The sequence below is a fragment of the Crocodylus porosus genome, unplaced genomic scaffold (genome assembly GCF_001723895.1).
Source record: "Crocodylus porosus isolate Cpor-Errol unplaced genomic scaffold, CroPor_comp1, whole genome shotgun sequence".
Classification (NCBI taxonomy): Eukaryota; Metazoa; Chordata; order Crocodylia; family Crocodylidae; genus Crocodylus; species Crocodylus porosus.
In genome coordinates, this window is record NW_017728931.1 from 124,090,119 (window position 1) to 124,114,844 (window position 24,726).

General features: G+C 43.6%; 1 protein-coding gene across 1 annotated transcript in view; it reads right to left on the reverse strand.

Annotated features, from left to right (window-relative positions):
* FAM185A (family with sequence similarity 185 member A) overlaps positions 1–24,726 on the reverse strand; it is a 74,259-nt gene that overhangs the window by 11,418 nt on the left and 38,115 nt on the right. The window contains exons 6-7 of the mRNA XM_019543971.1: positions 9,392–9,487; positions 6,833–6,967 (exon numbers count right to left, since the gene is read on the reverse strand). Coding sequence (XP_019399516.1) covers positions 6,833–6,967; positions 9,392–9,487 — 231 coding nt within the window. The remainder of the gene's footprint in view (positions 1–6,832; positions 6,968–9,391; positions 9,488–24,726) is intronic.

The window sequence follows — 24,726 nt, forward strand, 5'->3', positions numbered from 1 at the left end:
GTTAAGAAATCCAACAGAAAACAAAATTTTCCATAAGATGACGTGCAAAATTAAGATATCAGTCTCTGCAATGAGGCCAAACCTTGGACCTCTATTTTAAGAAAGAATGACTGCTGGATAGATGGAGCCAGTTTCATGTAACACTGTAGCTCTCTCTCAAGTAGTTAGTGGCACTTGACTGAAAGTTGTCTGCCAATGCTGCCAAGACTCCAGTTTAATAAGCCTTTAAGTAGTGTTTGACCAGCTTGCATTAAATGCAAGGTGAAACAAATCAAAAATCAATCTACAAGACACAAGCTGATCTAATGTGTTTTTAAAAAGTTGGATGAACTTTCTTTTTGTCTTCAAGGAATTTAATCTTTTCCAGATAAAACCTGACTTTTAAAAAAAAAAATCCTGCTTAAAGGATCAAGGTTTTACCAAGATGTTAAAAGGGACACTGTGAAACTTTAAAAAAAAGACTCCCACTCAATTTTGGTGGCACAGGTTCAATAGTATTCACTTTGGAAAGAAGGAAATTCTTGGAGAAGTGCCTGGAAAATACAGAATTGACTGGGGTTACCACGATGATTCATGCTACCCCACAGCAAAAGCATCTCAGTCAGCTCCAAGGTGTGCATCTCACCTTCACAGCTGTCATGGTAGGTCAGGTGGGGGGCACTTTCAAAAAACTGAAAGGCTCAGCTTAAGGACAAGAATCACAACTTGGTGTGAATCTGTAACTTGGCTAAGTAACTTGACTGAGGCAGTGATGGCTGCTGAATCTAATCTAAGCTATCTGCTCTGTCCCGTTTCGAAGGCAAGTTGTATCACAGATCATCTACACTTGCAGTTACCTCCCCCCTCAGTCCCAGATGGACTGCACTGCTGGAGGTGACCAATGTACGAGTCATTTGAAGAAGGAAAAGGGCCAAGGTTCCTGGCCTGCCAAAGGTTATAAAGTTGACTATGGCTTTTACTAGAAGATTATCCAGGCAGTACAACAAATCTCACAGAAGCTGGTGTCTATGTAGCAATTTGTCCTTTGGAGAATAGGTACTCTCAGTAGGGGAGACGCTCACAGATTCTGCTATGTCCTTGCAACATTTTCCTCACCCACAGGGGTGGGCAAAATGCGGCCCAGGGACCAAATGGAGCCCGGCAGGCTGTTCTATCCAGCCCATATGGCCCCTAAAAAATTTAGAAAATTAATATTCATCTGCCCTGGGCTGCCTGTCATGTGGCCCTTGATGGCCCTGGTCTAGCATAATTTCCTCTATTCCCTCCACCACCAGAGAGGAATTAGATCCACCAGGTTGCTTTCTAATACCCTTCACAAGTCAGATGAAGGTCAAAGGCAACATCATTCCCTCTGGATGTGCCTGACTTTGAGAACTGCTTTGCTGGCATACAGATGGCACAGAGTTTAGGGGATGCCGAAAGTGAGGGCCTTCTGGAGGAAGCCTAGATCATCTGGGACCACAGGGCAGCAGTAAGCTGAGCAAGCCAAAGGTTTCACCTTTTTCTCAAAACTCCTTATAGTGAGGCTGCAGCCTCATGCTTTGCTGTGGCAGTACTGCTAACAGGTGAAGACTGTCAGCAGGATCAGGTCACACCTCCCCGTGGCCAGGCTATCAGTACAGAGATGGCATTGGCAGCTAAAAGCAGGCCTAGAAAAACTCTAGTATAGTAAAGAATTTCAGATGCTGCCATCCCACATTCTCAGTGATTCTGCCTAAGGACAGGTGGGAGGTTGGCAGTTGATACATTCATAAGCAATGGTTTCAGCATGGACAGGTAAAATGCCACTTGACAAGAGGCAGACAAGGTCCTTTGGGTGAACCTGATATCTTTTATTAGACCAACTTAAATAGTTGAAGAAGAACAATTTTTAAGTAAGCTTCCTGGTTCAAAAACCCTTCATCAGGCTGAGGAAGTTTCAGCAGTTGGTGTGTGCTCTTCCTGGATGGAATGGAAAGTAAAGAAGTCAGAGACTGGGCTGGTGTGCATACAAGACAGGCAATCAGAAAGAGCACACACTAAACTGCCCTCCCCATCCAACTTCCCACTGGGGACTAGCAATGATGTTGGCCGGTTAGCAGGGAAAGGAATTCCCCAAACACCATCTCTTACCCATTTTGGCTCACAGGTGTAGGTTATATGACCTATTATACAGTTACTGAAGAAACAGAAGTGCAATATTAATAGTACCTGACACACACCAGTCAAAGCCCAGCACAATATGAGCTGGTGAGTTAAGTGATCACCAGCAGTTTTATAAAAGGCTGCCTGGTTTTCATGCAACTCTCTTGGAACTCAGAAATAACTTGAACTTTGAACTTCCAGGAGATTGAATGCTTAGGCTGAGCCTTCCTCGCCTTCTAGGATGGATAGCCAGGCTTTGCAGAAATAAATGAGTTAGTTTTTTTCATATGAGATGACATCCAAGGGCGTGCATAGATGAAATGGAGGCCCTAAATTGACGCGGTGGGTTTTAAAAAACACCACTTCAGTTTAGGGCTGATTAACACCCCACCACCACCCACCCCGTCACATACGCCCCCGCTGACTTACCTGCCTCTCTGGTGGGGAGGGGAGAGTGAACCGTCGGCAGTCAGAGCAGTTCCTGGGCTGGGGGACAGGAGATCAGGCTCGCTGCTTTTCTTGGGCAGACCTGCTGCCAGGCTGCCTGCAGAGCCATGGAGCTGCGTGGAGCCCAGTGCTTTGCTCCGTGGCTGTAGAAGCAGCTGTGCCGCAAGTCATTTAAGGCACATTATGCCACCGAATTTCCTACAGTGGCTGGAATTAATACACAATACACCACCAACGCGTGCAAACACCAACACCATTAAAGCGGTGCAAAAGCATTTAGCCCTCTTTAAAGTGTCATGCACACACACCTCTTGTTTTGTCTACACATGGCCCAAGGCACTAGGACTGAAGAAAGTGCTTCAAAATTGCTTTCTCTGCCCATCCCAAACTTCGGCCAAGTATGCAACGTAATCAGCTTATTCCTGTATTCATAGTAAGTATCTTCGCACTAGATCAGCGACAGGTAAAATATAGTGTGCCTGGTTAGTTTCTTGTGTCTCAGAAGTTGCAGTCACTACCTCTTCCCTAGCAGCAGGTTCACTGTCTAATTAGCTACTTCAATTTTCCAAACACATTTCATAGCTGCTTCTCTTTACTGATGTGTAAGCAACGGACTCTTCTCATTCTCCTTGGAGAACTGCTGGCACATGCAGACAAGTGAACAAAGGACATGATGCTAGCTCTTCAGAGGTGCATTCCTTTAAAAGAACTTGAACAAGTCAAGGTCCTTTACCAAGTATCACTTAGATCTTACAGCGACAGGCCCCTTAGAAATTCCATGGATTGGTCATCTTGAGATATTTTATATCCCAACGTCCTTCCGTTACAGTGAAGTTCCAAAATGGAAATGATGTGAAAAGTCCACAGGGTCAAACAGCTGTCCAGGGTGCAGAAGAAAATACACAGTGTGGAGTTGGGGACAGGAAACAAGGAGTTCCCCAGGACCAATGCAGTCCCCCTTTGTACAGTGCTTCACAACAGCAAGTCCCTGCTCCTCAATCTGCTCCGTGGCACAAGAGCAGGGAATGCAACAGAGGGGAAGACTGCCCTTTCCTGCACTGTTTTGTTTCCCAAGTTGTGACGTTGCCCCCAGTAACTAGGTCTGATGAGGGCAGATGGCCAGGTTGGCCCTTAGCCAGTCAGGCAGCCCCCAGATACTTGCAAGCATAATCCTCTGTAATTACCTGGCTTTGGGTATTTCCCCTCTGCTCTTCCTGTTACCTTAGCCTAGCAAATGCTTAAAGGCAGATGGGCCTTGGTGTTTAAAATACAGTTTGACAATTTTTTTTTGATTTTCTCTACAGCTCTCAGAGGGTAGCTATGGACACCTTACAGAAATGAAGGCTCATCCTTGTGAATCGCTCTGATGAGCTCAGAATAAGCTCTCCTGTGACATTTCCTATTACCCTCCCTCCTGCAGGAAATGTCCCAAGTCCATGGAGCAGACAGAGAACTCCCCACCTCTCTGACACCCGTCACTGCTCCCCCAAAGAGCTCCGACTCTGCCCACACCAGGCAGATTCCCTCTTGTTTTCCTGCCATGACCAAATGCAACTCCACTTTTTGGCTGCCTCCCTTCAGATATGTACTTCCAGTGGGATCCCAGCCCTGTTATTTCCTCGACCAATACTGAAGTTGGAAGCTTGCAACGAAGAGATGACTAATGCCACAACTGGCACCACAGGCATCAGCCAGGCAGGGGCCGGACTGGACTGGAACTCATCTGACCCAAAAAATCCAATCCATCTCCCCACCACTCCCGCTGACCTTTCACACTAGCACTCTCAGGAGATGCAGAGGGACAGCCAGTTCCCTCCAGGATCCATGTGGGAACTAAGCTGTTCTGCTGGACTGATTATTTTTGCAATAACCTCTTAGCTTAGAAGTTTAAAAAACTAATTTGCTGTCCCTTTGTGACAGGAGTTTTTTCCACTTTAAACACAGTTCCACAGTAAACACAGTTTTTTCCGGTTTTATATTTTCTGCAGCTGAACCACAACTAAAATGGTGCATCTGCTTTGTCCTGAAGGGTCTTGTGGAAAGGGGCATTTTTGTCACATATATAAATCTATTAACTGTATTAAATGATTTTTAATTATTGGCCTAATCTGCTTGTAGCAGCAACAATCCCACTGGAAAAGACTTGCTGAACGAGCAGTCTTGGCTATCAATATAAGAAGCTATTAAACTAGCGTGAAAGCAGGCTGGGAAAAGAATCCAAACCAGTTTTAGGAAAATGAACAAGAGCTCCATGAAAAATATGTTCACCAATAATTTAAACCCTCTCCCATGTTGCTCAAGCCTCTTGCCTTTTCAGCTGCCCTGTAGCTCCTCCCATCCCTGCCCCGGCTCTGCTTTGTAGCTGTCCATAATGAGCTTGCTTCCAGGATCCTGTGGCCTCGTCCACCAACTTTTCTTTGGGATCAGAAAGGATTTTTCCAACTGGGCCAAACTGGCTACTCTCCGTTGGTTTTTTGCCTTCCCCGTAGCAATGCGGAGGCACAACTGTGGTTAGGCAGGCTAAGATTTAGAAACTCAATATTAAAAGAAAATACAGGAATGTGTAGGGATGAATTAGTTTGGAGAATCTGGAATACTGCTTCCCAGAAATGCTCGGTGGCAGGATCAGGGTGAGATTACACGTCAGAATTAGCAGATGCTGGTTCTAAGAATGTTAGTATGTGTTAAGCTTACCAAGTGTAAGTGACCAGTCACATGTTTGGTGCCAATACCCTCTCCAATGTGCACTGCTCACACCTGCTGTTAGAGGGCTGTTGAGCAGGGGCATGGCAGGGACTGCAAGTCTATCCTGCCCGTCAGCTCTCTAGCAAGAGTATAGGCTGGGAAGGAGGTGGGGAAGGGCCCTTCTGTGGCGTTTCAGCTGTGCTCTCTGCTCCCAATCAACCCCTGGATCCCCCTACATTTCCCCAACCCACTCCTCCACCCCTGAATCACCCTCCCACACCCGATCGCTGCCCTGCCCAGCCTGAGAACAATGAAGACAGTGGCAGTGGGTTCCCCTTCTCTGCCTGTTCCTGGGCTCCTTGCAGCCTGCAATACTCCTGTGCACCCAGATCCAGCTCCCACTGGGCCCAGCAGCCACCTGGCAGATCCTTGTCCCCCTTCAGCTAGCCCCCCCAGCGGGGGCTGGATCTGGACATGCAGGAGCAGCATGGTCTGCAGGGACCTCAGGAGCAGGCAGGGAGGGGGAATCGCCCCCCACACCAGCTCTCGAGCTGCTCAAGGCAGCACAGCAGTGATCTGGGGGTAGAGGGGCTGCTGGAAGGTAAAGAGCACAATTGGGGTGGCAGGGGAACAATCTAGGGGACAGGTGGACAATCTGGGGGGCAGAGAGAGCAGCAGCTCAGCAGCTCCCCACACATCTGCTCTTCTCCTCCCCTCCACCTGCCCCCTTTTCCACCCTCCACTCCTGTCCCCCCTCACCCCTTCCCCATGCTCCCCTAAGCCCCTTCATACCTTTTCCCTCCCTTCCATTACTATCCCAACATCTCAGCTTCAGACCATTCTTCTCTGTTCCTACTGATCCTTCCTCATACAGCCCCTGTACCCTTTGTACCCTCCCACTCTGCTATCACATCTCCTCTGTCCCCTGACCCTCCCCATCCCTACTGTCTTCTCTCAGACCTCTGGGCTCCTGCACTGTGCTCCTATGCAATTCCTTTGGCTTCTAAAACCCATTATCCGATGCATATCCATCCCCCTACTCATGTATGGCTCCACCACCTCCCAAACCCTGGTTCTGCACTGCCTATGGTTTATGCAATTCATTCTTTAAAAAGCACTTATATCCCTTGTGCTGGTATATGATGCACTCTGAGCACATCAGATGGTTTTTTCTTTATATTCTTAACATATATATACACACCAATCACCTATTAGATTAACAATTATACTCAATAATATTACAGTCTAAATTTTCTCTAAGTATAGCTAGGAAAAAAAAAATCAATGAGTCAAATTCTTGCCTGGTGTACCTCCATGGAAGTCAGTGAAGAGATACTGGAGATGAATTTGGTCCTACAAGTCTTACAAGAGAAACATCTGAGTATTTGTAAGTCATATATTAAACATACAAAGGAGTTTAGTGCAGATGCAGAGTTCACCAGCACATGAAGTTGAAACAGACAAAACAGGAAGAAGCCAAAAGCAATAAAACCTTATTATAATGTAGATAGGTTTGACAAAGGCCAGACAGATTTATTAAAAAAACCCCCAAAAAACCAAAAAAACCCAGCCTTACCAGTAATAGTTATGTGACCATCTTTGGGGGCACTTTGGATTTCCTTTAACTCAATCTCTGAGCTCACGTCCACCTTACTTCCAGATAGCTGTAAATAAGCTTTAAGAGAGGCAGGCACCTTGATTGTAATAGAGCCTGTTATAAATTAAGTGAAAGACATTTATGTTACTACTGTCCAAATCAAAGCAGGCAAAACACACACTAGTTACTCAGCTAACAACGAAACCCCACTATTTGACTCTGTTCAGCTGACTTGAGGGAAATGGTATATTTTTGTCTTAAACTCTCCAGCCATTCTGGCTTCTCTCCCAGCCCAGAGGATAAATAGCACTCTTGTGGACAGAGATGCCCTCATTTATCACAACAGAAGACTATTAGCAACAGTCAGTACCAACAGCTATCTTTCCTTTATAGCACAGGGCTAGCTCTCCCTTTTCCCTGAGATATGGCAGCCTCACAACTGACTGTCTATTCTAGAGTTGCTGTCACTGCACTTTATAGATGGGTTGTTAGCAAAATCAAAGCGGCTTCAGTGACCTGCCCCATCTCTGAGATTATAAATTGAAATTCTGGTCTCTGCTTTCATTAAACGTGGGCTTCTTTATGTCTCAGGCCAACAACTGGGGTATCTAGTTGCCAGGCTGGGGCACATCTAGAATGGTTTATTCGATGATGCTCAGTCTCTGTGCTTGTATGTTACAACAAACAACTGCAAAGCCTGAATTCACTCTCTAGATAAAGCTTTCTTACGTTTAGCCTCATTCCAGCCCTGGTAAAAACTTTCTTCTCTGTAGGTATGTTAAGAAGTCTCCTCCCACAACTAAATTAGCACGTGGAAATTAAATGACACCATCCGTGAAAAAAAATGCACACAATACAGATACGCAGGACCTGACCTGACCTTTCCTCCTCGGGAGGCAGTCCAAAACAGCCAGAAAGCTGAGGATTCCTCTGGCATATGGCAAAAAGCCAACAGACAGTTCTATGTCACCTATTCTTGGCCCCCCTTTGGGAACTGTAACTACCAGTATAATTTAGGCTGCCTTAATATAACCTGGGTGCAGACCAACTCCAGGAATAGAAGAATGGAGAGGTGGCTGTGAGCCACTTTTTTTCTAATGTCAGGTCCTGCCTAAAGACCAGCTTGGCCAAACACAGTGATCCACTTGCGTATTTTGACATACCAGGCCAGAGATGACTGCACTGCTCTCAGTAGTTATCTTGGGTTTAAACTAGTATAAAAGAGTACAGTTTGGCTTGCTCCATCTTTGTCTTCAGTAAGAAGTGTGGCTGGAACAGATGCCAAGCTCTGCTTTAAAAATCACTTTCAGACATTCTCTTTCACTGTTCTTTATGAAACAGTTTCCCTCCCTCACTGGTTAAACATCAATCTGAGTACTGTAATTCCACAACTGGCTTGATGGTATTGTGAAAATATATTTCTTTCCACCACAAGAGTTGGAGAGGCTTGTACATTAGAGCACACATGGGAATGAATTCAATACATTTCTTTCATCACATTCACTCTTGCTGAATACTACAATCTTCATTTCAGAGCTACCCATGGAAGGTTAGACAATAAAACAGTGACCACCTATAAACACCTGGAGTGCAAAGGAATGTCAGAAGTAAGATTGAAGAGAAAAAGTTTTATAATGGCTTCTGCAAATTTATTACTCTCTTAACACAACATTCTTGCAGGGCTTGAGTGTCTTTTTAAAATAAGACCTTCAGTCCTGTGCTTTTTTGAATGCCAAAGGAGATAAATCCAGCTATTCAAGAGTTATGTTCCAGTGAGTACTGGAACATCAGCTCTACAAAATATTTTATGGGGCAGATTGTGGGACAAATCTTATTGGGAGAGGGGCTAGATTATGCCTTGGGTCCCCTTGGTTTGGCTGAGTAAGGGAGACCACTATTTTTGCTTCAGACTGAGGGAAGCACCCCAAATTCTTGCAGTGGGTCAAGCACTGTCAAGGGCTAATAGGCCTGTGTTTCCCAGACGGCACAGGTCCAGGATCAGTTCAGACTCTGGGTGGTAGCAGCATTACCCTCAGGCTAGCGGGTGTGCTCCAGGAAGCGGGTCAGCTGAGTGTGCCCCAGGGAGGCACTCGGAGCCTGGAAGGTGGTTGGGCACAGGGGGTGCGTGGCTCAGCACAGGAGCACTCCCCACCACAACATACCCCAGAATAAGATGCACATCTTGGTTTCGAAAGGCAGAAGGAAGATCTTTCCTTGCAGTAAGTGAGTGAATAGCAGCAGCTAAGAAGCCAAGCTGGCTCACTGGATTGCTTCCCATGGATCCCATGCAGACTTTTACTTTGGTTTGGTAAGAATCAGAAACTTATCTTACCGTATTTCCTCACACATAATGCAAAATCCAATTTCCAAGAACTGGTTTCTGGGAAAAGGTGTGTTGTACACGAGAAAATATTTCACATACATGCATGCACCCTGTGTACACATACACACACACACGCATAAATTAGTAGTTTTACTGTTTCCAGACAAATATATAGCATTTTTTAACTTCACAGATTGCCAAAAAAATATTCTAACCTTTTTGGGATTTCAGATCTATGTTTTTTCCTTGACTGACATAAACATCTATCATCCCCTGATGTGTAGAAGCTTTTAGACATCCATCTGCTGAATCTGAAAAAGATTCAGAATGAGAAGATTAAACTCTGATCTGTGTTTGTTCTTCTGAAACAATAGTATTAATGATTCCTCTTCTAGAATTAACAGGTTTTATGCAGGGCCTCTTCTCTTTAGTCTGGAGTAGCTGCCATGGCCCACTCAAGTAAACATTGCTTTAGTTTTGCCTACATTTTCAGCATAGGCTTTTTTGCATGGGAGAGAATTTCACTCAGAGAAAGCCACCACAAGCATGCAGCATGGGTGGAAAGCTGCATGCCATACCACTCCTCAAGTGCAGTAAGGCTGTGATGGTTTCGCCGATTTTTAGATTTTACAATATCCTGGGTAGGGACCAGACATTAAATCTGAATCTTATATCTGAGTTTGGAGGAATAGGTAGGGAGATAATTACTGAATTTATTTATAGCAACTGGCACACACTTATAGTAAATAGCACAATTTTATTATTAACTGCTTATACTGGAAGTAGTCTTTGTTTTCTTCCACATTTATTAGCTTTTGTCTCTGATCATGTAAGACCATCTAAGGAAACTGTCTACTTACACAGACAGTTTAGAAAGACAAACAAAAAAAGAACCAGCCAGATCTGGAAATATTTTCCAGTTGTCTCCATTTCATATCACTGTATTTGCAACCCATTCAGAGTTTAAAAAAACAAACAAGTTTCAACAATATTACAACAAAGACCCAAAGAATCAACTTTTAATGAAATAAATGGTATTTTTTGCTGTATATAAGAAACATAAATCCCACCCTTAGTCTAAGAAATGTGTAGCAGTGTGTAGCAATCCAGAGACTTATACAAGTCTGAAACAAGGATCTACAGTCCTTGAGAATGATGAATAGGAAGTGGTTGAGATGACAGTATTTCTCCACTGTAAATTTTTGTTTATCCAAAAGTTTACTGGCAATGGCAAACACTGCAAAAGATTGGCAGAGACCATTCAGTTTTTCTGATGGGTGTCTGTAAGAAAAAAATGTATTGTGACAGAATATTTCAAGAACTGCCTAAAAATCACAAGATTTAATCCAAATGAAGCTAATTACAGATGACTTGGCAATTTGACATGGCCAAGGTATTTGGAAGAGGATATAATTAGTAGTGAGGGAGAAAGGTGAGGATCCTAGCACAGACACTAAGGGCTCCTATAGACGTGCGGGGAGCCTGCTCTGGAGCATGGGAATTGATGCTCTGGCAGCCTTCCACGTGTCCCCGCACTGAACAATGGCAGCAGGGCGCTTTGAAATAAAACACGTTCAATGGGCTTTAGTTCTAAGTGCCCCACTGCCATTTTTTCAGCACAGGGATGTGGAGATGCTGATGTGTGTGATGCATGGGCACTTTCAATTAGCACAGCTTGCTAATTAAGGTGCCCAGGGTTGTGTCCCAGAGTATGTGCAAAAATGCTCTAAGCTTCCCAGAGCTAAGCTTTTTAGTGGCAATGTGTGCTCACTGAACTGATGTGCATTTTTTCCTAAACTAAACTAATTTCTCAAACTAGAAGTAACAAATCAACTTGCCACATATAAGGGAAACAAACTGGGAAGGGACTGTTATTCTATAGCCAGGACAGCTTTCTTAAAGGGGAAAGTATTAGAAAAAAAAGTAAGTGTGCCCAATCTAATTTTACACAGCTTGGAAACTGACAGCATTTTTTGGCTAAAAAAAATAATGATAACAACCAGTGCTAGATGGGAAACTGTTTTCTCATACCACATATATTTGGAGACATCTAAGCATTTTTCCCATCCAAAAATCAGAATGAGTAGTCAAAAATATTAACACTTTTCATGAAGTGAAAATCCAAATTGGTTCAGATAGACTGAAATGTTTTGATCATTTAGATCTTAACTTATTTTTCCTATAATTAAAGTAAAAATAAAGAAAAGATCTTCCAAAGTAGAAAAGATTTTGTTTAAACGAATGTCAAAATGAAATGTTTTGATAAATTCATTTTTCCTAATTGAATAAACTGCTCTGTATCAACACTTTTCCACAAAAAATGTGTTTAAGTCAGCATATGTCAACAAAAAATTGGCATAAAAAATTCTAAGCAGCTCTAGTGACCACGAGTAATAGGATAACTTTCACACAACTGTAACACCATGCAGAGCATAGGCTGGGATGCCACCCCTGCTAGACCCCGGTGGGAGTGGCAGTGCCTGTGCCAGTGGGAAACTCACCCGATGAGGTCTGGGTGAACCACACTTCCCCAGCACACTGGAGAAGAGCTCTGGGGAAAAACTCACCCAGCAGAGTCTGGGCAGGCCACACTTTCCTGGCGTGTCAGAGAAGAGCTCCAGGGAAAAACCTGGAGCAGCGTGCTGGCGCCAGGATTGGGGGAAACACATGCCCCCAGGAACTGGCACTGATTGGCCCAGGAGGAAGCCTGGGCTATTTAAAGGGAGACATCAAGAGAGCCATGGCATTCAGTGTCCCCAGGAACAAAGGTGGTGCAGCAGGACTGGGGAGGAGACCCACAGTGCTGGAGACCCAGCCAGGACACCATGATCCAAGTACCATGAGTGGAATGACCAACACGACCCATCCAGTGAGATATGTGATGCCAGATGGTGGGGTAGTGGAGGGTGGCCCCACAAGCTGGAGGTCCGGGGACACAGAGGGAGTTCCCCAGGAAAAGGGTTGCCAAGCCCATCAGGGAAGAAGGCATGAACAGATCATAGAGCCAAGGTTAGCCTCAAGGGACCCCCTAAATAACACACATAAAGCAGGGATTTGCCTGTACTGACCGAGTAAATAGTCACCAGATTTGAACCAGCTGCAGGGAGCTGAGCTGCACCTTTGAACCTGGGGCTCAGTGTTTTTCTTTACAGCCTTCCAGACTATGTACTAGGCAAAGGGGTGAGAGCCTGTTCTTTTCTTTTTTATTTAGTACTCCCAGGCCAGGGAGGGACAGTAGGAGAAAAGTAGGATCCACCGTGAATCTTAATCCATACACCTGAACCCTATAAAGCTGTTTAGGTAAGTCTTGGGGACTGGCAGGGAGAGATCCCACTGCACAAGACCCGCCAATCCAGGGAGAACCACCGAACATAGAGCCTCACAACAGAAGAGTCAGAGGCCACAATGAAGGGAGTGAGAGGGGACAAGAAAGGTGACAGCAGACTAGACCAGAACACCTAAACCTGAAGAGAGAGACCTATCTAGAGGAGATGGACACCAACCACTTGTGGAGCACGTAACCAAAACAAGTCAGGAAGAAATCGAGGTCCAGTGACTCCCACTTACCTTCAACAGAGAGTTATGACTTGTTACCTGAAAAGAAGAGGGCAAAGTGTAGGGATGTTGGAGCTGTGCTGAAAATTGGCCCTTGCCAGGCTCACCAACACTTGAGATACCGTCCATCCTCCCAAAGATTATCATAATATTAAGATGTGGCAGACGACGCAAAGGTCCCAGTGATCATAACCTGACAAAGGGAGGTGAGGGACCCACATGCCTGCACAGGGGTTTTGCTGATAAGACATCCTGACCATAAACTAGCCTCTACTTTTGTTTTAACTGGTGACATAATTGACTCAATACAAGTCAAGTTATATTTATCACTATAGGGAAGAAGCCATGCTTGATAGAAGAATGACCCACTAGCTAGAACTACTGTGGATGGGGTGGACCATAACTGACCAAACAGCCAATGCAATTTGGAAATTATTTCATCTGCCTCTGTGTATCACCAGTCTTCAAATGAAGAGTGCTTCCCTCTCAAATGCTAAAGAGAAACTCTCCTAAAAAAAAGCTCTCTTGAGATTCTCCAACAGAACTGCCTGCTCCTAACCTTAAAACAACATTAAGAGGATAAAAGAGAAAACTTTAATTTCATGTCTGGAAGAGATTCAATTTAAACAAAAATATTTCTACCTTCAGGGCAAAGTCCTGCTCTGCATAGTACAAGTACACTCAGAGGCAGGAAACAGGAAAGAGGATATAGGTGTAAGACAGAGTTCACTCTTCAAGTTTTCTTGACTTGTATGATGCTGACAATGCTCCATGGACCTTATAAACAGAGTCCATGCTTCTGGCCCCTTCCATGGGTGCTGGGATTACACAAGTGCCCTTCTGGAGAATACTTTTGCGGAAGAGTAGCTTCTAAGCACCTGCTTGGCCACAGCCGGCCACCGCCTCCCCGTGCTTTCATACTCACTTAAACCATAACTGAGTTAGGACAGGAGTTAAAAGCTCTTTAGAAGATGCACAGGTTACAGCTACATTTGGCAAATGCTGAGTATTTTGTTGGAAAAACCTAGAACTCTTTGACACTAAACAAACAGAAATACAACGCTACAAGCCATGCTTAGCCCTAAAACTGGGCTTCTGGAAACAATTCTGCAATTATATATTGACAAAGAAATTAAAATACCTAGATGGTAGATTAGATAGAGTATCAACATTTAATAAAAGCTAGCCTCCTTTAAAAAGGCTGTCGAAGGTACTGCTCATGACTTTAATTTCCTCTTGCTGCTGTCTCTCAAATTAATTACAGACGGGACTAAAAATTAAGAAACAGGGCCTGGAGAACCTTGGATAATAAAATGGGCTGAATATGCAGGTTAGCAGGACAAAATGCACAGCTGAAGTGTAAATGGAAAAAACAAACTCTACAGAAAAAGAAGATAAAATAAAGATACTATTTTACATGGAGAGATATACAACAGTAGATGATTTTATTATGAATGAACTATTGAGAATAAGGAGAACTAGAAGATGCTCTAAATACAGAATCTATTACAGACTGAGAAGTCAAGGGGGAACACAAGAATGAATCACTCTAAAGGAAATGGAACAGATGGTTAGAACAAATGACTTGCTACTCCTAAATAATTTCAGCTATCCCAGCATTGGCTAGTACAAAAGTGTGGTGAAGCAAAATGTCCTTGATAATTTTTGTGTTCAGCTTAATGTCTAGCAAACTGTTCTGCACAAAGCCAATCAGTCCAGAGACAGCTTAGTTAGCCTTTATACCTCACCAGAAAGAAAACTGGAAACAGACTCAAGGTAGGAAACTTGGAAATCGATGATCCAACTGAGACTGGGGTGTAGTATACTAAGGTGTGAAGCTACCAGGGCATTAAGGGTGAAATTATATTTTGTATGTCTAAATGGCAGCTTTCCAGCTGCATACCTGCTTGTCTGGCACTTCCTTATAGTGTGCAATTCTATTACCACTGCAGTGTGGACACACGAGTGTATGTGCATATACAAACATGCAACAGGCTATGCACTGGCCAGGCAGGTATGTGGCTATGTACATAATTCGGGGAACTCCTCCACTTATTAGTCCCAATTGCTCAGTAATTAGGACACTCACCCGGCAGTGGGAGACTCAGGTTCTAAGTTCCCCTTGCCTAGAGGGGGCTTAAACCATCATTTGACTTCCACCTAACCATCAGTTCCCCTCACTCATGCTTCTTCTGAAGCAGAGCCACTGCAAGGTTGCCAACCCGAGACAATATTTTACTGAAAAATCCACAAACTTCTGACAAACTTTTTTACTGACATATGTTTTACATAATGTAAATAAAACCCTTCTGCCAGACCCTAGACAAGGGCTAGGTTGAAACACAGTAAAACAGTTTTGCTTGTCAGTAAAATGTTTGCATATTATCAGTAAACAAATGTTCCTGGGTTGACAACCGTACTTGATTGCAGCAATGGTTTTACACCATGCTTCCCCCACCCCAGGGTTCCCCACACACCCCCACATCCTGGTATCCAACTGTTTGCTCCACCATGTTGCACCCCTCATCCCATTCCCTACCCATCAGCCCCACTCCCCCCATCCCAACATGGACCTCGAAAGACAGACCACTGTCTGCCTACCTGCCACCTAGCAGCATTATAGGCAATGGGAGGCAGTGTAGTATGAATTTCTGCATATTAGTTATTATGCTTAAATTATAATAGTACTGAACTGATAAACCTCTTTGATTGTATTAGCTTTATTTTTGTCTTTTATGAAAAACTAAAACTCCATTTTGTGCTTGTTCCCTGCTTGACATGAGTAAATGAACTTTGTATGCCTTGTGTACGTGAGTGCCTGTGTGAGAGGGTGAATGGTAAAAGAATGGTCACCATTTGCATGAAAACAGAGAAAGATTTAACTGGTTGTGTAAGCAACAAGGTGCCAATGTATGAATTAACAGACCATAAACTAATTAATGGCTGGCTGAACAACTTGTCTGTGATCAGGTGCAAAGAAGATAGCGAGAAGGAATTTTGCATAGCCTGCCATTTGAACTACACGATGCTTCAAGGCAAAGACACCAACTACACAATGCTTCACGACTGAAATACCAACTCTGAGATACCAACTTTACTGGAATGACCTCAAGTTGTGATAACCATTAGATGGATAAGAAACAACCTCTAGTTAAAAACTAAGCATGGAAAAACCTCAATGCTGAACAAAAACTTGAAATCCCTATAAAAGTGAGATGCAAACAAGCCATGATGGGGAATCCATTCTCTGAAACCTCCTGGAGCTCAGGCATGTCTGTTCACCCCTGCTCATCACCCTCAATAAGCCTAGATTGGTCATCCAGTGCTAACAGTCATAGTTTCATAGTTTGTAGGGTCGGAAGGGACCTGAGCAGATCTTCAAGTCCGACTCCCTGCCATGGCAGGAAAGAGTACTGGGGTCAAATGACCCCAGCAAGGTGTTTGTCTAGCCTCCTCTTAAAGGCCCCCAGGGTAGGGGCCAGCACCACTTCTCTTGGAAGTTGGTTCCAGATCCTAGCTGCCCTGTGAAGTCGCGCCTCCTGATGTCTAGTCTGAATCTACCCTCTGCCAGCTTGTGACTCTTATTTCTAGTCACTCCTGGCAGTGCTCGGAGGAACAGGGACTCCCCCAGTGCCTGCTGGTCCCCTCTGACTACTTCGTAACAGGCCACTACATCCCCCCTCAGCCTTCTCTTGTGGAGTAACATTGAGTAACTTTGGCTAGTAACTATAACATCTTACTGGAGTGGTTTTGTCTGTATGTCTGCTTGTATGTATGCTTGTGTATGTATGTTTGTATGACTGGTGTATCCAAGCTTGTGCAACTGCTTCATGTAATCAATAAATGAGGCATTTTGCCTTATCCCCCTGTATAAGGTCTTACTCTTGATACGAGTAATTGGCAATTTAAAGTAACAGCAGCACCAGGAGTAGCAGCAGCACGTAGCTAGAGGTTGGGAAGCAGCCACAAAGCCCTGACAAGAGCTCCCTTCAGGGTGCTGTGCTCCTGCTTAGACACCAAGTAGAGGCTCCTGCGCTCCGTCTGTGCTTCAGTGCTGCCTCCAGGTTCTTGTTCATGTTTTTTTGGAGCTGATTTTGCAGAGCTGTTTCTGCTTCATGTTTTTATAGATGACAAGTTGTTTAGGCAAGTTTACTCTAGTTATTTACAGTGTCAATAAGATTTGAGTCACTGTCCTTTGTGTTTCATAGTCATTGGCTAAAATGGACAGAGAGCAGTGCAATGGGGAAGTTTCTGTCCCATGGGGATCAGGAGTGTAGGCTAGAACCCAGCGCCCTCAGAAGCAGCAGTCATTTCACTAAACCACACACCCTCTAAGCTCAGGGGTCACAACCTATGACCTGTCAGCTGGATCCAGCCCACAGACCCTTTGGATCTGGCCTGGGGCTGTGTGCCTTCAGTGGCAGGGGAATTTCCCTCAGCCACGCTGCTGTTGGGCGCCTGGGGCTCTGGTGGAGGGGGAGCACTGCCTGTATGGTGTCACACTCCGGTACCCTGGGCTCCAGTGGAGGGGGTCTTTTGCCATGCTGTGGCTAATCAGCCAGGAGAAGCAGTGGTGGCATCAGGGTCCTATGCCTATCTACCTCTGACCTGAGCTGGGCCACTCTGGCCCTTTCCCCCAGCCAGAAAACATATTTAACCTGTGCTATAACTTGCTCCTTTCCTTTTGACCCCATGCATCTTCTTCTCTTAGCTGCCCAGCAGGCCACTTTCAAAAGGAGTACTAGAGAAGGGACTGGATAATGCATAAACGGTAGCACGGTGTTTGAAGCACTCTACTGGGATTTCAGAGATCCAGATTTAGCCATCAGGACTAGAACCTGGGAGTGCCATCCTCCTCCTCCTCTCCCCCCACCCACGATTAGTCATTGATTTTTGTCTGGCTACATTTTTATGACTTCTACATTCCTAGACATATGAAACCACACGCCTGCTTGGTTAGTGTATAGCTTACTGAGTACGCTCATTACATACATGCATACTTAACATGTACAAACAACAGAAGTAACAGTATGGTAAACTGTGTAAGTGCCCAAAAAACCACTTGTCCAGCTGGAGAACTGACATTTAGGCATACAAAGGGCAACACAATTCCACTTCAAATGTCAGGAATAAGGAAAGGCAAAAACTAAATGTGACCATGAAAGTTTAAACAGGATTGGTAACATGAATAAAGTGAACCCTAGTTACTTCATTAATGGGTACACTAGAGATGCCCAAGTTTAAATTCATAGAGAGAGGATGAGTCTTAAAAGGTGCTCTTAAGGATCATCAGGAAACACGGTCAAGAGGGGGGGGGAGGGAATCACAAATGGCAGTTTCTCTTCTAGTGTATTTGAACGACCTTACCCTCCCCCTTTTGAACTAGGTAAGAAACAGACGGTGTCACAGAAAACTAAAAACCATAAAATTAACAAGCTACACTGAACATTTATCTTAACATGACTAACAGGCTGGAAAGGATGAGATAATTTCTGTACAATCAGTGGCTCAAAGATCTAGCAACAAGGTTTTTTCCTTCCCAAAAACAATTCACTTTTCACATTTCTTCCCCACTTGTAAGTACTGTATAAAGTAGTGAAATATATATATCACACAAGAATTAAGTCACCAAAACCTGTAATTTGATATATGCTACTAAGACATTTAGTATCCCAGCCTGCAGTAAGATCATTTCATACTTTGACAATCAATTATTGCCTTTCACATAAGTATTTTTCAATTTTATAAAATGTTAAAGGCAGAAGTTGACAAAAAATATCCATGGGTCAAATTGGAATATTTACAGTAAAATTCTAGCTTTCCCAGGAGCACTGATCTTGCTTCCAGTGGCAAAACTCCCACTGATTTCCAGAAAAGACAAGCCCCAAGTATGGCTCAATTAGGTGAAACAACAGTGACAGAAGGAAATATATCAAATATCACAGCTGTTTAAACCCTGCCTTCACTGGCCAGTAAAAAAATCCCTCCTAATGCAGGGGAAAATGCCAAGGATCCAAAAAAGCATTGTGTGGGTTGTCCCATCTGAATATCAGCTATCCACATGGCTCGTTTGGCTTTTCCCTGATATTGCTAGGAATCCAGATATATGTATCTTTTTCACAGACTACAAAAAGCTTTAACTTCAGTCAATCATCTGACCCAATCCCTTTAACACACTGGAGACAGAGAGTAAGATTAATGGGAAACAGAGACTTCTGTATCCTATCTCCCCCACTGCCCCCTCTCAATGATACAGCTCCCTTTGAAGCAAGTTGTCATCTCACCTGGAGTCCCCACACTTCAAGAAAGACATGGACAACAGGAAAGAGTCCAGCAGAGTAACAAACACACTAAGAGGCAAGGACTAAGATTATTTAGTCTGGAGAAAAGAAGTCTCAGTGGGGATTGTAAGGAGGATGGAGAAAGACTATTCTCTGTAGCCATAGGGAATAGGGCTAGGAGCAGTAGAGGAAATTTAGGAGGGAAATTAGGAAGAACTTCCTCTCTGTGAAGGTGAGGAACAGGTTACATAGAGCCCTGGAAATTTTCAAGAGCAGGTTAGAAAGACACTTGACTGGGATGGTTTAGTCAGCACTGATCCTGCCTTAAGCAGGGGGCTACAAGATGACCTCAAAGTCAGACCTACTGTCCTATGAACCTATCACGGATGCTCCCGTCAGTAGTGTAAACTCATATATGGGGTTTTTGAAGAATTCCTGGTACAGTTATGTCGGTGAGTTTGTCCACGTAGTCTGGACATTCCCATTATGTATTGTGTATTATGATATATTACTTAATAATAGGAAAGTTTTAAAGGTAAACCGATGAAGCATAAAAAAGCCAATGTACCACAGCTGCCTTTGGCGATTCCTTTTTAACTTTTGAACATTCAGGACTTGATTTCCTCTTCCCAACTACAATCTCTGTTCAGAACTTTTCTTGCATGTTTTTAAAGACAGCTACAATCCTTTTATCATCACTGGAAAGAACACTGGCCTTCAACTAAACACCATGTTCCAGAAAACTTATTCACAGAGAGCATTTAATTCCAACCCTGGTAAAAAAAAAAAAAATTCAGTTTCATATTACAGATAAGGACTGAAAGTTAATGTTTTACGGGGCCTAAAGGTATGCCTGTGTTTCATCATGCCCAACAAATAAGTGCAGCTCTCTTACTTCACAGCATCTTTCCACAAATACAATTAATTAATGTAGGTATATTCTCCAAATCAGGCTCCACACTAAGTGTAAATCCAGAATATTCAATTCTCATCACAAAGGAATTATTCTGGATTCACACTTGCAAAGTTAAAGCAGACTATGTTAAAAATGAAATGGAAAGGCCTACTATTTATAGTATATTACTTTACGAGCGATCATGTATATTAAATGGTAGTTTATATGTTTATACTTAACAAACCATAAGCAAATTGAACTGAATCTTTTATCATGTGTCAATGCATCCAAGGCAATATGCTACTCATGGAAACTACAATACACATTGTTTCCATTTCAGCATATATAATAAAACATTTTCAGACACCATATCTGCAGGGAGGTATTGCTTCCTGGAGATTTCTTGGATAGGATTACATTTGGGTTTCTAGTTAGATATCCACTGTCTGGAATTTTTATCATATGGGAGTCATTTATAAGCTTTTGGATCCAAAGTCCTGCAGGGTCTGTCTGCATTAAACATTTATCTATATACCTTCATTGCTTTCTCATTATAAAATGGCCAACAGCAGTTTTAACAAGTTCTTTGCTTCTACAGGAAAAAAAGGTAAACATATAAACTTCCAGGAGTAAGCTTTTAAGTGACTACTATCATTACTATTATCCAGCGCACCAATTGCCCTGATGGAAAATACATAGGAGAGACCAAACAACAACTGCGCACCAGAATGAATGCACGCCAGAAATCAATCAAAAACAGGAATACCCAATTACCTGTGGGGGCACATTTCTCACAAGAAAACCACTCTCTCTCCAATCTCTCAGTTGTAAGTTTCCTTTGGGGATTAGAAACCATTTCTCAGTGAACTCTACTTCATCAACCTCCTGGATACGAGAAATCATGGACTAAATAGAGACATTGGACTTATGACACATTATAACCTGCCTGACATCTGACTCCCCAGGTACTTCTCCACTATTCATCCCCCTTCTCTCCCCCAGACCCAGCCCATCTCTCACTCCTCAATCTACATCTTCACTGACTGCCAAAGAATGTTGTCTGCCTATGTCCTTAGACCAACACACTACAACCTACACCCCTACTATCATTACTTAATATTTGTACTGCAGTAGTGCTCAGATGCCTGAGTCAAGACAAGGCTTCTATTATCCTAGGAACTATACAATAAGATCAAAAGAGCACACTGGCTGTATTTTGTATTAAAGCAACAAATATGTTTTACCCTTTTAAGGTGCAAGAAAACTTGTGCTGTAGTTGGACTTCTTCCAGTCTCACTTTTCAACAGTGAAATAACAGAGGTGAGTTTTTAAGGGAGCATACAATGTGGTAAAGTTGCTAGCCTAGAAAACAGGCACGATGATCCTAGGCATAGGACACAGTGCAGAAGACAGCTCAGAGACATATGACAGAAATATGGAGATGTCATTGGCAGAGCATAAAAGAGACCTAGTTCTGACATGTAGGCCAAGGCTGAAAGGTGAAGATCCATGAAAAGGAGGACAAGGAACCTAAAAAGTCTGAAGTAACTGGGGTGTAAAGAATATTTTGATACAAGCAATTTTGATGACATGTAAAGAAGGGCAAGCAACATTTTTATATCAAAGGCTTAAATGCAGTAGTTGCTAGAGACTTCTATTAGCTTTAGTAAGAAGAAAACAACAACATTTAAAACCTGGGGAGTATTTTGAAATCCAAACTCTCCAAATTAGGATTTAGTTTCACATCTGGGTGCTTAAATCAATCATTTTACAGGAACCTCCAGAAATAAAACATGCATTCTGACTTTCAGAAAGCAGGCCCTGTAAAATGCAGCTTACCATACATCGAGGAAGGGTGGAGTTAAAAACCCAGATTATCACGCTGAACTTAGGTTTGGTGAAAAATAAATAATAATATGATGCATGACATTTCCTCATTCAGTTATGCTGCAGATACTGTGAGTCTCTTTTTTGTTCTTCACAAGTAGTAAAACCTGGAAAGACTGAATCTGTATAAATTCTTGGTCTTGTATTTCAGTTCTGGGAAACTGGCAAGCAATGATCAAATAAACAAACTTATGTTAACAGCAACAGACAGCTCAGATCACTTTCAAGTTTTCACCCAAATGTCACAATATCCCGTGTTTCTGATACAAGTTTATACCTAATGAAAATTAAAGGTTCAAGTACAGGTTTTGAGACAGTGAGGGACTCCTGTTACTACATGCACAGCATGTGAACAGATGTGAGGAAGCGAAGTAAAAATCACTCCATGTCTTTCAAGATTTAAGGGTTAGGTTTTTTAAAAATGGCAACAAAGCTTCTAAGGAAATGGAGCCTAAAATGTTATTGCTTCAGGGTACTAGGGTTAAAGAGGTCTAAAGTCTTGCTTTCAAAGCCAGCCCTGCACTTCCTATTGGAAATAAGCTTCTTATACTCCACTCCAATCAGGATGGGAGTCATTCCCATCCAATTGAACCAACATGGCTGTCACAATATTCTATTTTTCTTCTGTTTTCAATTGTCCAAAAGTTCTTCTCTCTCAGAACATATTCTAGCTAAAAAGTAAAAGTGTGTGTTTCTATAATGGGAGGCAAGTGTAGTGGGATGGGAGAAGGAAACTTGTCCTGGCAGCTGACTAAAAAAAAATCTAATGGTCTAATGGGAACAAGACATAACAACAAGGAATGAGTGAGTTTCTAGCAAGAGTGCCAAGTATAAATTGAAAAGATAGCATGGTATTAAATACAAAGCACACTAGTCCTTTTAGTAAAACTGTAAGGAATTCTGACAAGTATCCTACTGACTATTTCAAGCAGTGATTTAAATCAGATAAGAGAGGAAAAAAGGTTAGGCTGATCTAAATTAACAAATAACTTACAAGCTACATATTATTTTGTCATAGTAGAAAGTTTCCAGCATAGCTGTTCAGCAATGCAAAACTACAACTCACTCTGAGTTGTACCAAACTAAACCTTTTAGCATGGCTTGTTACTTTTTTATGGTTGCTATTTTCTGCAACACCTTCTGGGCCTCACTTTGTTCAAAAGATGGAAGCATGCTGCTTCACTGAAGCTTGGCTCCCGTTTCAATATACTTATTTTCGAGGGTCCAGTTCTGTGAGGCACTTAGACACCTGTAATTCACAGTGAAAAAATTTGATCAGCAAGGAGAAAAATACATTTCAGACATGTCTCAGAACAGAGTACAGATATTAATTCCAAACAAAATGGAAAGAATGGAAGAAAGCTAGAAAAACAGGTAAGGAAGATTCAAAAGTACCACCATTAGAATAATAAAAATGTCGCTCAATTCCTAGTGAGTATAAATGTGAAATTCTGCAGGGACAAAAAACTGCTGATCAGCATCATTTCTACTTGCTGCCTTGTGTCAGATTTATATCTTAAAGTTAAGTGTTATGCCCCTAAACTTCTGATAGTTCTCTTTTGTTGCTACCATTGGTGCCAGCCCTGCACTACAGGTGGGGACCAGTGTGCGCAGCCCTGACCTTGTGCGCTCTGCGCCGGATCCGGGCTTAGTAACCGCAGCAATGGGACAAACTGCTGGTTAGTGTGGGACAAAACTGGACCCTCCCCCTCACCAGCGCTTCCCGGTGCAGCCACCTGGAGCCTGCGTGGGGCTGCCCCGTGTCTCCACGGCTTCACCGCCACCTCTGGGCTGCCCAGCACAGCAGCAGTGACAATGTGGAGCAGTCGCAGTGCAGCCTAGAGGCGGCGGTGATGGAGCCATACTGACGCCTGGTATGGCGCAGGCTCTGGACAGTGGCACCAAAACTACCTGGAGGTGGCGAGCTGAAGGGGCCATTACCCCCATGCCAAGGAACACTTTCTGTCTGGTACTGCTGCTCAGCCTGGCTTAGTGAGCCTGGAGCTGGTGCCAGGTGCACAGAGGTGGGGCAGTGTGTGCTGGGGCCAGCAGTGGCAGCCAGAAGGAACTGCCTCAGCCCCGCTGCATGCCCGGGGCAGCAGGACATGCCACAGCTGGGTGGTGCAGAGCGGGCACAAAGCATGGGGTGCGCTGGGGCTGTGTGCTGTTGGGAGTGGCAGGGAGGCACTGCAGGGTATGTCGACAAGTCCTGACCTGCTCAGGGGGGCATAAGTCATACCCTCAAACCTTCCCCTGCAAACCCCACAAGCACACCATCCCCCCCACATATCATATACCCCACAAATACCATACCCACACACACCTGCACACCTCTGGGGGTAGCCCCGCTCACTGCTACATGCCCACTTCCTACCACACACATGCACCCCCACAGCCCCCCACAAACCCCATACCTACCCAGCCACCCATAACCCGCTCACAGGTCTCCACATCCCACTCAATATAGAAGAGTAAGATTTCATCTTGAGCTATTATGCAGTCACTTCTATATGTACAGCACAAGCACACAAATCAGGATAATTTTTTTTTAATTAAATTAAAATATATTATTATCAATGTTTAATTTTTAGTATACAATTTGGGATTTTTTTCCAGTTCTAAGATGGCAAACCCTCTTGCCAAAAGGTGTGCTTCCAGCCCAGGGGGAAAGACTTCCAGTGGTAAAGGTCAGAGGTTAGGGGCAAGACTTCCAATCCCAAAACGGCGACCAGGGGGCGTGGCTACCCTTGTGACCCTCAACAGCTCACCAAAACTCATTAAGCGGCCTTCCAGCCGAAATAATTGCCCACCTCTGGGATAGGCAGACAAGCTTTCAGGTAACTGAATACCCTTTTTCATGTCTCACCTCAGGAAGACCTCTCAGGGAGACTTGTCTATCTCAACCATACCATTGAGCCAATAAAAGATACCA